The sequence below is a fragment of the Rosa chinensis genome, chromosome 6, assembly GCF_002994745.2.
Source record: "Rosa chinensis cultivar Old Blush chromosome 6, RchiOBHm-V2, whole genome shotgun sequence".
Classification (NCBI taxonomy): domain Eukaryota; kingdom Viridiplantae; phylum Streptophyta; class Magnoliopsida; order Rosales; family Rosaceae; genus Rosa; species Rosa chinensis.
Window position 1 is genome coordinate 13,531,306 of NC_037093.1, and position 17,265 is coordinate 13,548,570.

The following is a 17,265-nucleotide window of genomic DNA, read 5'->3' on the forward strand; positions in this document are numbered from 1 at the left end:
GATCTAAGACAGACCCAGATAAGAAAAACAAGTGAGTCGAACTGGGTCTCCACTAATTTGATCAAATTGATTCAACTAAAATCAAAAGTGACACAAGTCAGAGCAAAACCTTAGTTGTGCTTCCCAAGAAAACAGAGCAAGAAATCTAGATCGATCAACTCTTAGCTGCTATGATTTCGATGAAGGGCTCAAGTGACTGGGGAGTCGAATGAAGTGTTGGACCCAATGGGCTCGGAGTTTTGTAGTGGTTCGGAGTCGGAAACCAGCTTTGGAAGCTGATCTTCTATGCTGAAACAGAGATGACCCAAATATGGAGGAATCATCCCACTTCTACAGTTCTCAAATCAAAGCTCCATAGTTCCAATTCTTATCATTCTTGAATTCAGGCTTAACCAACAACCAAAATCGTACTATGAGGTTTCTTTATGATCGGAAATTAACTGAAGAACATCAATTGATCAATACACCACATCAAACTTCGAACACACGAGTGAATCGAACTGGGTCTCCTCCGAGCCTCCCGACGGCTGGTCCTCCCTCCACAAGCTCGCCATCTTCTGCCCCGGCCTCCTCCACTCCGGCGTCCTCTTCGAGAATTCTGATTTCGGCCTCGAATGCGAGGTCCACCCGATCACAGTTACCGCCCCCAATCCCAATCGGGCCGATGACATTTGATGTTCTGCTTCTCTTCAATGTGAACACACCCAATCACATTCATCCTCAATATCACACACCCATAATTACCATAACAAAAAACTAATCTTTAGCAGCAAAATGATGCATCTGGCGAGATCTATTGTGAGTTGGAGTGGGAGGAGGTAGTGTTGGGAAGAAGAAGAATCGGAGTTGGGAGAGAGAGCTCTGTTCATGTTTTTTTTTTTTTTTTCATTAGTTAGTATTGAAAGACTATTCTGCCCTTGATAAAAAAAATTTTTTATCTCCACATGCTTGCCACGTCAGCAAAACAGACGGAGCCGTTTGAAATTTTTGACGGAAGTATCACGTTGATGCCAATTTAGGTCTTTGGGTATCACATTGATACTTTTGAGAGTTTGGGTATCAAATTGGCCTTGACATAATAGTTTAGGGAGGGTACCTGAATTTTTCTCTAAAAGTAAACCAAGTTCATCTTTGTTGTTATTTTGTAAACTGTACTGGTTATAGTTTTCAGTGAAAAATATTGGGTTTATGAGATTGGACTTGATCAGGCCAAACTGTTAGTTAATCTGTTCAGCTTAATTCAGTTTGCCTATTCCTATCTTTATATTCAATGTATAGAAGCATGTGATCGGGTATATGTTGAGTTGGTTGGTTAGGATATTTCGTTATGTTTGAGTTTTGATGTGGTGCATTTAATCGAAGTGTTGGCCTGCCAATTTGTAGGTCTTCTTTCTTATATTTTACGCAGGGGCCTGCTGGTATTTTGGTTTTCCCCATCTGCATCATGCAGATCATGAACTTTTCCTTCCATGCCAGAGGTTTAGGCTTACAGGTAAGAATTTCCTTAAAATATTTTAAGTCTAGATACAATTAAACTTGCTTTTCATTGCTGACTTCATATGCAAGCGCCCAAGCACAATGTTTTAAAGTACGAGAAGTAAGATTCATTTGATTTATTGCAGGAATCCAAAGAGGAGACTCCACATATCACTGTCCATGATAAGAAGTGGCTACTTTGCATAGTTGCAACACATATCCAACGAAAGTAAGCTTCTGAGGACTATCTTTGTTGGGGAATTACAGGTGAAGGTGAAGAAGAAGGTCTTGGAGTTCATTAAGTTTGAAGAGGTGGAGTCTGTGAGGCTGTGCCTTAAGATCTTATAGAGGCTGTCCTTAATCGAATCAATTTTTTTTGTGCTTTAAAGTGCCCCACCATCTGTCTCTCATTTGATTCGATTAAGGAACTCATAATAGTACAAAGCTGTGGTTAGTGTCCCTAGCATACATGACAGTGGCCCAACAATTTTTTAACAAACAACCAGCAAAACACACAAAAACAAAGAAACAAACAACGTAGGTAAAACTAATACAGCCTCTATTCCAGAAAACAAAAAAGTTGTGCTAATTGCCAAACTCTGGAGAAACTGAGCCCAAAGTAATATCCAGAATTTGAGTCTGATGATGTTTAATTAACAAAAGAAAGAAAGAACAGAGGTTTTTGTTTTGATAGATTGCAGAATTTCAGAAATCAATCAGTATTTTTATACAATGGTGAACATGTTTGGGATTAGCAGACTATTATTCATGTTCACTATTTTAGCAGAGGTAATGGTGATGTTAGAAACTTAAAGATAAGTGAGTTAATAACTACTTTTAAAAGCTCAAAATCAGTAACAGGTCTGAAAGTGATGAGATAATTGATTCCCTTGAACCAGAGATAGCTCATTCTTCACCAATATATTGGTCTAAATTTGCTTATGGGATTCAAAAGTCTACAGTTTGTTACCAAATGTTTTAATTTTTACAGGTTATTCTTTTTTATGCAAATGTTCCAAACTGATAGCATCCACTTATCACAACCTCAAAACTTGCAGCAGTTTTCTTTTCTATTTGATCTTCAGCTTAGAAAAAAAAGGAACTACAATCAATAAACTTTTAGCAGAAAATGCAACTTCAGAATTCTACAAAGGTATGCTTTTATTCATATCTAAACTCCTTATCTGATTTTTATACTTCTTCACTGCTTTAAACTCACAGCAGTATTGTTTTTTCTTTCATGTTCACCTTACAAAAATGATTTGTTGAGATTTTAAAATTTCTTCCATGTGCTCACTTTCAATAATTTGACGTGCATTTATGCTTTCTATTTTGTATTTTGTGAATATGAGTTAATACTTAATAGCAATAACATGTTGTCATTGAAATCATGCTCTGTTTTAACATGATATGTCGTCATGTGTGCTTAAGCTGTTCTGACCATAATGACATTAAGAAATTGACGGTAGTATCTTGATGTTAGGGTCGAGTGAGAAACAGCTGGAGCTAGGTTTATCAACATTCAAGCTGCTTATGAATTGCTTTTAGATGAAGAGAACAGAAGCCAATGCGACAGGAATAACTGAGTGAACCCATTCAAAGTAAGCTTTGTGGTTCAAGTTTTGGTTGCTCTGTATTTTCTTGCTTCTTATATTTAGATAGCGTTTAATTTGAGTACATGTAGGAAAATCTTCAAAGTTCTATTGTGATTCATATACCAACTGAGACTTGACTTCTGTCTTAGCAGTTTTTCTAACCACTTCTTGATGTGCAATATCAGGCATCTGAAGCATGGATAGAGTGCCTAATGAAAAAATGAAAAGCTTTTCATCAGCAAGGTGATATGGCAATAACAGCTTAGACTGAGGAACAGCAGCATGAGATGAATATCCATGCAGATCGTGTATCATTATGCGACATCCATCAAACACTTCTCATTATTGTATTATGTTTATTCCTTCATTAAACTATGTTTACCAAGTTTGATTTGAAATTATTCATTCTGGTGGGATTCGTGTAACATGTGCTAATCATACAGCTAAAGAATTCAAAAAGTTGTTGAATTCTTTAACTGCATGATTAAAACATGTTACACGAATTTCTCCATCAGAATCAGTAAGTTCAAACCAAACAAAATCTGTAAATTTCAACAAAGACAATTGGTATTTCTACTATGTAATGTTACAAAATCAAACATAGTCTCCACCATGTAACAATAAGTCCCGCAGCAAAGCGCGGGCACTTTTTCTAGTTGATTTTGATGATTAAAAACACGATGTTAAACAATTGGCCTCAAATAAAGTTGTGCATGTTTGAGGTCTTTTGGTAATGCATAAAACCAGTTTTGAGACCTGAGAGGCTAAAGTGAAATGTATGACATTGTACAATATGTATCTGACATGACCCGTCTCTAATTTCACCCTAAAATATGAAGTGGCTCTGCAAATCTTTGATGTTTTGCTTTCTGTGTTTAACAGATTCTTTACACTCTTGGTGGATTAGAAAACATACAGACGGCAAAAAAATACTACGCATATGTTATAGACTTGATTGGGGGCAAGAATATCAGAGCACTATTTGGTATTAACTTGGTGAGTTCTTTCTCTCCCCTCTTGAGGTGCATTAATTCAGAAATGCTCATCTATATTGGATTGCTTCATTGTATATGGGGCTCAAAGGAAGTACACAAGTCATCCCATTTGAAGCTAAGCACTTCTCATCTTTTAGATCGATCATTGCTGATCCTGCTTGTACTGAAACTCATCTCTAGTTACATTTCTCCTTTTTCTCTTGAAAATTTTTATTCTTCCGATTCTAGATTATCAGACATGCATGTGCTACTGAATTGTTTTGATCCCTCTTTTCTCTGTCTTGTGACAAACTAGAATGACTGAAAGAAAGTTTTAAGCTTCTGCTTGCAGTGTACTTCTGCCATTGCACGACTTGCGAAAGGAAGGAACAAGGAAGACAAGGAGCCCCGGAGCAATGGGATTGTAGATCCAAGTGCTGTTAAGTATGGTATTGTAGTGTTGGTTTATTTTACAAAGAATGGGATTGGTTGTTCAGTACTGACAAGAGTTGAAAGGTTGGTGCCACTCTCATTTTAGTGGTTGTTTGTCAATGGTACGAGGGTACAACTTTTCAGCTCTTAGACTAAAAAATGGGTTACAATTTGAATTCAGGTGGCAGAGAAGCTGAGCCTGTTTGAGCAATAGAAGATGGAAAGAGAGAGGCTGCAGAAGGTAAGCCAAATTTCAAGAGTAATGTGTGTGTGTGTGTGTGTGTGTGTGTGTGTGGTGTGTATTTTTATTGGATAATACTAAATGCACATGAGATTCTACATATGTTCTAAAACCATTTCTATACAGATCAGCCAAGCAATCAACTGCTGGGATTCTTCATGTTTTAATACAGTAGTTCTATTCAGTTTGCAACTCCCAATCCATATATATGGACATCCAGAACAATGTTATTGATTCTAGATTTCTATTTAAGCTGGTCAGCAATGTTAACAAGCCCAATTCAACAAAGAAAATTCATTAATTCTAGAGCTTGCTTTGTTTCAGTTTCATTGCTGTTTGATCCCTGCCCTTCAACACAGTTATGTAATTCCAAATATATATTTTACGTTGACTTTCATGATTGAAGGAAGCATCTAAATAAACCTAAACAAGTTGACACAAAAATGTTCTGGAAAAAGCATGAGAAGCTGATTAACATCTCAAAAGAAAAATGTACATGAATTATTCAGCTCATTCTGGCATGGGAAGTTTTTGGAGTTAGTATGTAGAACACAGTATTTTCACTTTTGATATCTTACCTGGGCTCTATAATCAGGAGATGAATATGAACATTGAAATGAATGGAATCTATTGTATACCACTCATATTCAGGTAAGATACCCCTGATTTTAATGCATGCATATGGAGTACATGTTCAAGTGTTATTTAAGATGTTTGGCAAATGATGATATCATCCAATACGGATGACCAAAGTACACAATCCTTACTTACTTCCCAAAACATAAAAATATATGTTGTATATCTTGTGAGCAGCTAAACAGAGAGCATGATCTATTCATATATTCAAGTGATGAATATGAAAGCAGGGAGCCGAACCACTAAAATTATACATATATTGAAAGATGAGTTCACTGTTACTACTGTTCATCAAAGGGAGGAAAAGTCGATTTTGCCCTTACTGTTCGTGGAGAATATCAAGCTGGTCTTCTATAAACCGTGAATAAAGAACCAAATAGTGGATTCGGGAACCTTCGCAAAAAAAAAAAAAAAAAAGAATCACCGACTGAAAGAGAGTTGAGATCGACAGAGAGAGTGAGAGTTCGTTCTTATGTATCTCATAGTCAGAAGAAAGAAAATTGAAATCGACAGAAAGAGAGAGAGAGAGAGAGAGAGAGAGAAAGAGAGAGAAAGAGTTCGGTTCGATCTTGGTCTCTGCTGTGGTTCTTCGTCTCGCTTAGATTGATAGTGAGGGAGGTTGTTGATCGGCATAGACAGGTCTCAATTTTCGTTTGTTTCCAGCTTGGAGGCATAAAAGGTAACTGCTTGATGTTAATTTTTGGGTTAATTTTGTTGGGTACGGTTTTTTGGGATTATTTGATTAAGGGTTTTGTGTAAAATTTCATCAGCATGAGCTTTGGTTCTCAGATTGTATCTGAATTGCAAAGCTCTGATTTTTGGTGTGGATGGAGGATTTTAATTAGGTGTGTTCTTCGTTCTTTCTTTTGTTAAAGGATCACCGAATTTCATATATATAGATATGTATTCTGATGATCAAGTTGTTTGGTGTATTGACTCCAGCCGAGCTCTTTCTTTCTGTTCTTATCAATTGATGCCCAAGTATATAAAGCAAAACGTGTAATCTGCTGTGTTCGGGAAGCCTCCATCAACATCCGGAATCACTGTTAGTAACCTCAGAGTCGGCAATCATGCAGAATCACCAACAGTGAGGACTCGGTAAGAGTTCGACTTTGTAAGATCAACATCAATATCGTCGTTATCCATCTTTTCTTCACGTACCCAAACTGATTTTGTTTGATTTTCATGATATAATCGTCTTTCTGAAAACGATTGATGTTAGATTGGTTTTCTGTCATTTGCAGTCTCTGTAAAAGTTCAAGGAGTGAGATACAAAAGAGCAAAGGACAAATCAATTTACGTTTGTTTTGGAGAAGGTACATATCGATATTATAACATTGATTAGAACAAAACCTGGAGTCAAAAGCTTTGCTTGAGTTCTAATATACTGAGAGGTCCAAATGTTTTATGAAGTATAATCGTTTTGCCTGTGGGGTTCGGCGTTTTGGGATTATTCGATTAAGCGTTGTATAGAAAATTTCATCGTCCTGACTCCTTAGTTTTTGATAGTTTATGCTAATCGATTGCTATTTAAAGTGGTCTGTGCTTTGGGTTCATCTGTTTCTTTTGCATTGCCTTTGTTATAGATTTTGTGTTCATGTAGTATACATCGAACAGTGCTTGCAACACAATCTGTATGCCTACTATTTTTTTCTTTTTTCTTTTTTTGAGGTTCTACTTATCGTTTATAAGCTCAAATGGTTTTTTTATGTGTTTTTTTTTTATTAATTAGTAATTTCTTTATTCAGGGCACGATCTGCTGCACGAATTAGATTCAGAGAAAATTCTTGACTGCCAATTCTAATCCCCTTAACAGAGGTAAACTTTTAAACCTTTTTTCCTTTTGGGAATTTGATTAAAGTTTGTTCCTTTTGCTTTGTGTGATTGAAACTTGGTTTGTTATCGATGGTTTTGTGGTTTTGAATCGGTGGTTTTTGTTGTGGTTGAGTTTCAATTGATTTGGGTTTTCATGTTTTAGGGTATTGATTTGGGTTTCGATGTTTTTGTTGAGGTTTTGATTTTCGGTGATTACAAAGGTTTAGGTGTTTTCTTTGTCTTTGAGTGGTAATGACTGTTTTGTTTTTACTCTGTAGGTTTTTTGCAAAGGAGTATGTGGATTGTTCTTTTGCCGCTGTTCCTGGTTTTGTTAATTGCTGTTAGTTGGTTGTCCTGTCGTGGTTCAGGTATCTAACTTTTGCCTTTAGATTATTGAATGTTCAGGTATTTTTGTGATTACTCGGCAGGGGGTATATTTGATAGAGGGTATGCAATGTTATGGTTGATTGTATAGAGATGGTTTGTTTGGCCGTTGTTGTATTTGGATGATAGAATTTGTTTCGGTTATGGTGGTTTATATAGTTGTAATAGATAGTTTGTTTGGTTTTGTTCAGCAGATATTGGGAACAGTGTGCGATCAAATTTTGGAAGTGCTTTGAATTCAGGTATGTAAAGAGTTATGCTCAGTGTTATTGAATCAGTTTATTTACAGAATTCCAAATATTGATCTTTATGTTGATAAATGTTAGTTTTATCATCTTTCTAAAAACAATTGATCTGAAATTTGTTTTTTTTTTTTTTCTGTGATTTGCAGTCTCTATAAAAGGTCAAGCACTAAGATTCGAAAGAGAAGACAACAAATCAGTTTGGGTTCGTTCTGGAAAAGGTACATGGCAATATTTTGATTTATAAGATTGATTGGTCTAACAAGTTCAGTGGTTTTAAAATTCAAGTCGGTTAAAGGATTGCAAGCCTGAAAATGTAATTTGGGATAGGAACCTTTCGTTTAAGCCTGAAAATGTAATGTTGGATAGGAACCTTTCATTTAAGGAAACGTTGGGGACAGAAGATTGTAGGGGTAAAAATCTGTTGAAGCTTAAACCAATGCTGACTTTTGCTCTGTCTCAACCGGATTTTATGTTTTTGCCTAGACTGGTTAAGGAGCTTGATGATGCAGCAGTCAAAGTTCAGAAAGTTTTGTATATCAAACTCGAAGAAACCTTGCAGATCGTGCAGTGGTGGCTGAGGAGGTATGGTAATTATTTTGTTACATGCTTAGTATACTTCAATTTCAGTTTGTTTTGATACAAAATGGTTTGGTTAATTTGGTTATTTTCAAATGGTTTAAGTTCTCCAGCTGGGACTAAGGAGCTATGGTAATTACTAAGCACTTGATTATTATTTCTCACCATTGAAATTGTACTTGAATTTGGTTTTGTTTTATTGTCATTTTTTTAAATTTATTTATTTATTTATTTTTATGGAAATGGTTTGATTGATTTGGCTATTTTCAAATGCTTCAGATGGAAACTTTTAGATTCTGCAGCTCTCAAGCAGAGTTCTGTGTCATTCTTCAATGTTGAGAAGCCGGAAACCGCCTCTTTGTGGTAGGCAAGGGCTAGGACTAGGCTGCGAAGGTTTGTTCTTTTTCTTATACATACTACTTTCTCATGTTTCCACAGCTTATTGGACATTCATTTCAGTAATAACACTTGCTTTGTTATTTCATATTGGAAAAGGTTTGTCTAAGGATGAGAAAGCACAAAAGTTAGCTCTTCAACATTGGCTTGAAGCTGTAAGTTCACACTTCATAATCCCTAAAGAGAATAAGGCTAGATATTTCTTTTGAAAACTTATATTCCTTGCAATGTAAAATATGCATGATCTAATGTTAAGCCGTTTACTTCTTGATGTCCTATACAGATTGGTCCACGCCATCGGTATAGACACAATTTACACATGTACTACGATTTGTGGTTTGAAAGTCAGAGCAGCCAGCCTTTCTTCTACTGGTAAGTGATTGACCTTAATGTTCATTTATTTTCACCATATAATGAACAAATATGTTGGTGAAACTTTTTCTGATGATCGATGTGATATTTGAGACTTACTGACCAATTCGTATAATCCAGGCTGAATGTTGGAGATGGCAAGGAAACAAATCTTGAGCTATGCTCGAGGACAGTTCTACAGAGCCAATGCATCAAGTACCTTGGACCGGTTAGTTCCAAACCTTCTCCTAACTCCATTTACCTTCATCATATTCGCTGCATAATCAAATTTATACATATATCTGATTGTGTTATCTTTGTGTTTGAATGTTTCAGAAAGAAAGAAAAGCCTATGAAGTAGTAGTCAAAGATGGCAACTTAAGCTCATACTAATTGATTTTTGAAATTTTGCAATCTATCAAAACAAAAACCTCTGTTCTTTCTTCTTTTTGTTAATTAAACATCATAAGAGTAAAATTCTGGATATTACTCTGGGCTCAGTTTCTCCAGAGTTTGGCAATGAGCACAACTTTTTTGTTTTCTGGAATAGAGGCTGTATCAGTTTTACCGACATTGTTTGTTTCTTTGTTTTGTGTGTTTTACTGGTTGTTTGTTAAAAAGTTGTTGGGCTACTGTCATGTATGCTAGGGACACTTAACCACAGCTTTGTACTGTTATAAGTTCCTTAACCGAATCAAATGAGAGACAGATGGTGGGGCACTTTAAAGCACCAAAAAAATTGATCCGATTAAGGACAGCCTCTATAAGATCTTAAGGCACAGCCTCTATAAAATGAGAGGCAGATTGTAAGGCTGCTATAAGTTCCTTAATTGAATCAATTTTTTTGTACTTTAAACACTCATTCCATGGTTGTGATTTTTGTTTAGAAAGTCATTGACTGGAAAAGTCAAAGGACAAGCCATTTCTATGGAGAGCTCTAAGAGGAGTTTCCACAGTAATATACCCAAATGTATGCAATATCTACACCTGGAACTTACTGACTTAATTTTTGTCTTCCTATATTATCACGTAAAACATGCTCCATACATTATACATAGATCCCAATTCACCAACTTTATATTGCTCTTACTTTTGATATTCTTATATTATAATTTTGCTGTGAGCATGATATTGTAATCTATATCTACTGTTGCAAAGCCATTTAGTTTCTTAGTTGTCGCACTTTTCTTGACATCATACTTATTTTGAAACTGAAACTTTAAAAATGTCTTTTGAATGTTATTTCTTTTGTCAGGATGGTTTCTCATCTAATGTTGGGACCTTGAAATGGGTAAATCATGTCATTCTCTTATCTCAGGTGCCTCTCTCTCTTCCTCTCAGTGTTAGAAACATCACCACTGTAAGAAAGGAATCGTTTTTTTACTGTGATTAATAAGACTAGCAGTTAAATGTTTACAAAGGTGCTGGTGGCATTCAAGCTCTCATGAAAAGCAATGAAAAAAAATTAGCCGAAGAAGATGGGTCAATACTGATGGCCTCTGAAATCCCTTACACCATCAGGGCTGGTTTGTTACAAAACTCTCCACGTGAAATTCAAGGCTTTTAACTTTAAAAAGATTAGTTGATACCAAAGTTTTCTCCTTTTTTTTTTTTTTTTTTCCCTTGCAGCCATTAGAGAACTAACCGAATATATGTGGATCAATTATGCATAGTTTCTTCATGTCCTTTGTGAAATTCAAATCAGTTTGCTCTCTTTACATTGCTGTAATCTAATATACATGGGGAAAAAATGTGTACTGTTCACATTTTGAAAAGGAGGCCTGAATTTTTTAGCAATTGTAAGCAATCCTAGACGATGTCTGAATAGATCATTATGTAAAGTTCACTCATATGATACAAAAGTGCATTGGTCGTAGGAGATTCTAGGTGTGTTGCAATGGCTCTTTTTTCAAATGAAAGAGAAACAGTCCACAAACAAGTAGCTGCTAAAACATCCCATGCAGAATGCATACTTGGTCATATTCCCAAATTTTGGATTCTTATGATATGTTTGATAGATTTGCTTATATTAGGGGTCGTCAATGGGCAGGGCAGGGCCGGCCCTGCCCAAAATTAATGGGCTCGGGCCGGGCCGGGCCGGGCCAAAACTTTTTTTTTTTATTTTTCGGGCCGGGCAGGGCCGGGCTTCTCTTAAAAATCAAGGCCCAGGGCCGCCCATGGGCCTAGGGCCTTACGGGCTTTTTAGGGCCGGGCCGGGCCGGGCTTTTTTGGATGGGCAGGGCCGAGCCCATTATATTTATATGTCATATTATTTTGTTAAAAAAATACAAAAACCTATGAAAAAATGATGATATGTTAATTATTGAACAAAATAAAATACAAAATTAAAAAAACATATGGCCTAATGCAATAATTAGTTCAATATAGCTACATAAAAATATATTAAAACAAAAATTGAATGGGCTTTCGGGCGGGCCTATAAGGCCGGGCCGGGCGGGCTTTAATGGGCATATAACGGGCCGGGCCGCGGGCCGGGCCTGGGCTTTGAACCCTCCGCCCTAGCCCTGCCTCGTGCCCAATGGGCAGGGCCGAGATGGGCTTTTCTGCGGGCCGGGCCGGGCTTTTGCCCACTGGGCCGGGCGGGCGCCCATGGGCTTTTAGGCCCGCGGGCCAAATGATGACCCCTAGCTTATATTTACGATGTGATCATTGGTTTCTTATGAATTACTACAGTTTTTTTTTTTTTTTTTTTTTTTTTTTTCTATTGGTTTAGGTTGATCTTTATTTCAGCAAGAGTTTATATGTAACTAAGTGAATCACTCTCTTCAGATGCTAGGCATGAATTTCAAATATTTAAATCATGGTGGTTCTGTGGCAGGTTGAAACTGAATTTGAACAACAATGGGAGATGGTAAGGCGGAAGAATGGAAAAATGCGATTCACAATGGTGAACATGTTTGGGGTTAGCAGACTGTTGTTCATGTTCACTATTTTAGCACAGTAGAAGATAAAAAGCTAAAAGAGGTAATGGTGATATTGGAAACTTAAAGTAAGTTAATAACTACTTTTAAAAGCTTAAAATCAGTAACAGGTCTGAAAGTGATGAGATAATTGATTCCCTTGAACCAGAGATAGCTCATTCTTCACCAATATGTTGGTCCAAATTTGCTTATGGGATTCAAAAGTCTACAGTTTGTTACCAAATGTTTTAATTTTTACAGCTTACTCTTTTTGATGCAAATGTTCCAAACTGATAGCATCCGCTTATCACAACCTAAAAACTTGCAGCAGTTTTCTTTTCTATTTGATCTTCAGCTTAGAAAAAAAATTTGTTTACAGGGAACTACAATCAATAAACTTTTAGCAGAAAATGCAACTTTAGAATTCTACAAAGGATGCTTTTATTCATTCTAAACTCCTTATCTGATGTTTATACTTCTTTACTGCTTTAAACTCACAGCAGCATTGTTTTTTCTTTCATGTTCACCTTAAAAAAATAATTTGTTGACAGTTTAAAATTTCTTCCATGTGCTAACTTTCAATAATTTGATGTGCATTTATGCTTTCTATTTTGTATTTTGTATTTTGTGAATGAGTTAATAGCAATAACATGTTGTAATTGAAATCATGCTCTGTTTTAACGTGATATGTCATCATGTGTGCTCAAGCTGTTCTAACCATAATGACCTGAAGAGATTGATTGTAGTATCTTGATATCAGGGTCGAGTGAGAAATTGTTTTTAGATAAGAGAACAGAAGCCAATGCGACAGGAATAACTGGGGGAACCCATTCAAAGTAAGCTTTGTGGTTCGAGTTTTGGTTGCTCTGTATTTTCTTGCTTCTTATATTAAGCTAGCATTTAATTTGAGTACATGTAGGAAAATCTTTGAATTCTATTATGATTCATATACCAACTGAGAGCTCGACTTCTATCTTAGCAGTTTTCCTAACCACTTCTTGATGTGCATTGTTATATCAGGCATCTGAAGCATGGATAGAGTGCCTATTGAAAAAATGAAAAGCTTTTCATCAGCAAAGGTGATATGGCAATAACAGCTTGGACTGAGGACCAGCAGCATGAGATGAATATCCATGTAGATCATGTATCATTATGCAACATCCATCAAACACTTCTCATTATTGTATTATGTTTATTCCTTCATTAAACTATGCATACCAAGTTTGATTTCTCCATCAGAATCAGTAATAAGTTCAAACCAAACAAAATCTGTAAATTTCAACAAAGATATTTGGTATTTCTACTATGTAATGTAACAAGATCAATCATAATCTCCACCATGTAACAATAAGTCCCGCAGCAAAGCGCGGGCACCATTTCTAGTGAAGACTAGTAGAGGAATTTTGTGTTAGACCTATTTTTCAATCACATTTTCGCAAATCAACCGTAAGATGTTTAGATAAATCAATAAACAGCGAAACAAATCAGAGAAAAGAAAACGTACAGTAGTATTAGAAATGGACTTGACACGTATCTGAGGCAGCTGATTTGTCCCAGTGCCACTTGTGGGGATGGGAAGCATGGGAATCTAGGATGTAAGTAGAAGTAGTAAGCACTCTGGACTTGACATCCAAGGCACCGCTCTCCTCGGTGGTAAATATTCCATATTGAAATGTTATGAGAAAAAGCAAGGGGGGACAATTCCAGTAGTCGATTCCAGAGCCACTGAGAGCAAGTTCGACCATTTGACCTTCTCGATGGAGAAAACTCCAACCAACTGTCCTTCCAAAATCATAAGGCAATGGTGGCAGGGGCAGAGGTTGCATATGTTTCATAGAATCACATTCCTGTGACATGAGGAGAACTTCTATACTGTTGTCAACCTTTTCCCGAAATCTATATCCTCTCCTATAACATCTCCTGTCAGGCCTGTTACAGGAGAAGAATAGGAAACCATCATGGCCATGTTGTTGCAAGTTGATTAGCAACATTACAGTATTATCCGCTACATCCATTAAACACTCTGCAGCTAAAACGTTTAACTGTGTCCATCCTTGTTCGGGCCGGGTGACGTCGAACCGGGCAAGTACTCTGCCACTGTCTCGAATCCAAAGAAGGATATTGGGGCCAGCTACTAGATGCCTGAACTTAATTTCAGGTAGGTAACTAGCGGAGATGAGGGGATCAAATGGAGGCACATCCAGAGGTAGCCACTTTGAGTGATCAGAGTCGTCGGAGACCTCGAACGACTCACAGGGAATGAATGGTAAAGTTACCTCGCTTGCCTCCCGCATTTCACGAGAAAACGGAATCGATAGCGTCTGCCTTCCACCTTCAGCACCATCCACCACTCATGCCTCTCCACAAACTTCTTCCTGTTCCTCCGTTTTAAATTTTGGGCTTCCTGAAGAACCCTTCGCTTCTCTTCTTCTGTTATGGAGCCCAAGCCACCACGAAAAGCCGTTTCCTTTTGGAAGCCCTGCTTCTCCAGAACTAGTGGTGCCAAAGTGGTAGAGTTTCTCCGCATTATTTCTGAAAACCTGCTACTCCAAGTCGCTCCTTCTCTCTTCATTCCACCCATCGTCGCCACACCCCGCCGCACGCAAAGCCTCATCGCCGCCGCCATCCAGATCCCCAATATTCAACAACCTTAGGGCTAGGGATTTCAATTTCCTCTCCGACAATTCCTTAAATATTCCAAAATCCAAACAGCCATCACCTGGCCATAGATTTTTGACACCTCGCCAAAGGGCTTGGGCCACGACCTTTTTCTTTCTTTTTTTCCTTTTATTTTTATTTTTATTATTATTCTTCTTTTTATCCATAACTACAATAGACTATAGTTTCTTTCCACAAGTATAATTCATAATTTGTAACCCAGTAACGGGCAAGTTCTAATATAAATTATAATAATTGCCACAACCTTCATTTCTGTTTTCTCCCAAAATCAAACCCGTCAAATCTATTTCTCTCAAAATCAAAACCTCTCTTCCATTTTGGCGAAGAAAGATGGCGAAACTAGGCCTCCCAAAGCTCGACAGTGAGGGTCTGCTATGAAGCTACGCGGTGAGGCGGCAAAGCTAGGCACTGCGGTGAGGCATCGCGCCAATAATGGGGCATCAGACGACAGTCTTGGACTGTCGTCTGATGAATGGACGAGACAGGAGCAAGAAACTGTCGTCTGATTAAATTTTGTACAAGAGCAACAGTGTGAAATTGTGTTGTCTATATACCAGAAAGAACAAGAGTCCCTTATATTTTTTTTCTGTTGTCTCTTTGAAGCTTCTATATCAAGGATTAGCTTATTTCTGTTGAGTGGATTTACACAAGACAACAAAATATTGAAAATATCATTGTGTGTCCATTTTTCATACAACAAAATATGCTATTTTGTGCTTGTGTTTTTTGAATTGGGCAATGGAAAAGGTTTGAAAAGTATTGTTATTAGATGGTTCATACTACAGTTTTTACATTCCATTTTTTGTTGTTCAATTGTTAGACAATAGTTTTTAATTGGAATTAAATTGGTTAAGAGAGTCATAAGACATACATGGCATTTAACCAAAACCAATTGATCAACACAAACAAAAACACATTCATTGATTTCCTGGTATGGTAACATATGCCTCCAAAAGTTCTAACTCTTGTCTAGCAAAGCATACCAAAACAAGTTATTAAACACCATTTCTACACACACAAACACACACTATACCAAGTGTCCAATGTGGGCTTTGGATTGTATTGACCAAGTCTCCGATATGAGACTTGTGATTAATTAATTTCACGTGCAGACCTAGAGTTAGGTTGCACGTGAGGGGGCGTGTTGGAGAGGAAAGATCCCACATTGGAAAAGTGACAAATAAAATATAACTTATAAGTGGGTGGATCTCACCCAATTGTACCGAGGCCTTTTGTAATTAAAACTCAACACCTATCGGGTGGTTAAGTTGGGACAGTATCGGTACAATGGTGGGCCACGGGCCACGCTTGTCGTTGTTTAACAATCAATTTAGAAGAGCGTTCTTCAAATTCTTTTTTTTGTTGTGAATTTAGCCCAAAGGTTAGTTTGGGAATTTAGCCTTCTTGGAGGGTTGAAAAGCTGAAAAGTAAGACCCTACGTCGGCTCTAACTCAGTAAATGATGTCAAATTTGGAGGGAAATTTGAAATTTGGACCCGGGTAATGGAAATTAAAAGTGCAAGGACCAACGTGATTAAAAAAAAAAAAAGGATCAAACTGATTTTAGCCTCAAAGTTTGAGGGACTAAACTGATTTTTTTTTTTGAGTTAAATAATGATTTCATTCATAGTAACACAGGCCAGAATGGCACAGTACATAGTTCCCACTAGGGAGGATAGGTGTCATTACACTTGAAACAATTCCGCTCCTTTTCAGAAGCCTAACAGAATAACATAATTCTAAACTAAAAATAATAGCAGACAAAGTTCCCGATGCCAATGCGCTCAATTGCGGTACACCAAAGAACTTAGCACCTAGATGTATAGAATCACCGATCATTCTGTAGGCAAAGTACCAAAGCTATGGTCCCTAAAAAAACTTAGGGAATCATTGAAAGTAAACAAAGCTACTAACATAGAATCCCGAAAAAAAAACGAGAAATAATGTGGGCCTAGGGGAAATTAATGGATTTAGACTAGCTAAAAACATCAACAACCTAGCCCAAAAGACCAAAACTCAAATAGCAGCCCACAGAGAAACGAACCCCAAACTCAAGGCCCAGCATTATTGGACTGGCCCAATCCCAGACGTCATCTCTTTCTCACACCAGGAGATAGCACCGCCGCCACAGCTCCGTGACCCGTACTACCACGTCCCCATGCTGCCTCAGCCTCCTCGACTCGTACCGCCATGCTGCCATGGTACAACACTGCCTCGACCCAAGCAAAACCAGTCCGCGCCACTACGAAACCACCAATGATGCAGCGCACCAGATCATAGGCACCACGAACCAAACGTCCCACGCGGTCCTGGAACCCCAACGAAGTATCGATACCCACCGTGATTCAGAGGCGACGCCCAAAGACCTCCGCCAAAACCCATCATACCGAAACCTCAAGCGGAAAACCCTCTCCCATGAAATCTCCTGAGCAATAGCATCAATATCTCGTCCGGCAGCAGACCGCAGCATGTCGGCGAGGCCAGAGGCTAGCCAAGACGTCCGGGTGCCGCCGGACAGGGCTGATCTTCACAGACACGGACGCCG

At 37.7% G+C, this 17,265-nt stretch overlaps 1 protein-coding gene and 1 long non-coding RNA gene across 2 annotated transcripts; both read left to right on the plus strand.

Annotated features, from left to right (window-relative positions):
* The first annotated feature begins 1,455 nt into the window (after nt 1–1,455).
* Nucleotides 1,456–8,762, plus strand: LOC112169356. The gene is made up of 15 exons (XR_005801051.1): nt 1,456–1,492; nt 1,623–1,705; nt 2,960–3,077; nt 3,257–4,067; nt 4,398–4,561; nt 4,659–6,033; nt 6,144–6,199; nt 6,297–6,452; nt 6,599–6,670; nt 7,103–7,172; nt 7,448–7,537; nt 7,745–7,795; nt 7,945–8,016; nt 8,282–8,380; nt 8,654–8,762. It is a non-coding gene; the product is annotated as an uncharacterized LOC112169356 (long non-coding RNA).
* Nucleotides 8,763–8,861: 99 nt separating this feature from the next.
* Nucleotides 8,862–12,180, plus strand: LOC121049683 (IQ domain-containing protein IQM5-like). The gene is made up of 4 exons (XM_040507602.1): nt 8,862–8,925; nt 9,054–9,142; nt 9,263–9,350; nt 11,961–12,180. The coding sequence occupies exons 2-4, from the start codon at nt 9,090–9,092 to the stop codon at nt 12,084–12,086; spliced, it is 267 nt and encodes an 88-aa protein (XP_040363536.1). The 5' UTR covers nt 8,862–8,925; nt 9,054–9,089; the 3' UTR covers nt 12,087–12,180.
* Nucleotides 12,181–17,265: the final 5,085 nt, after the last annotated feature.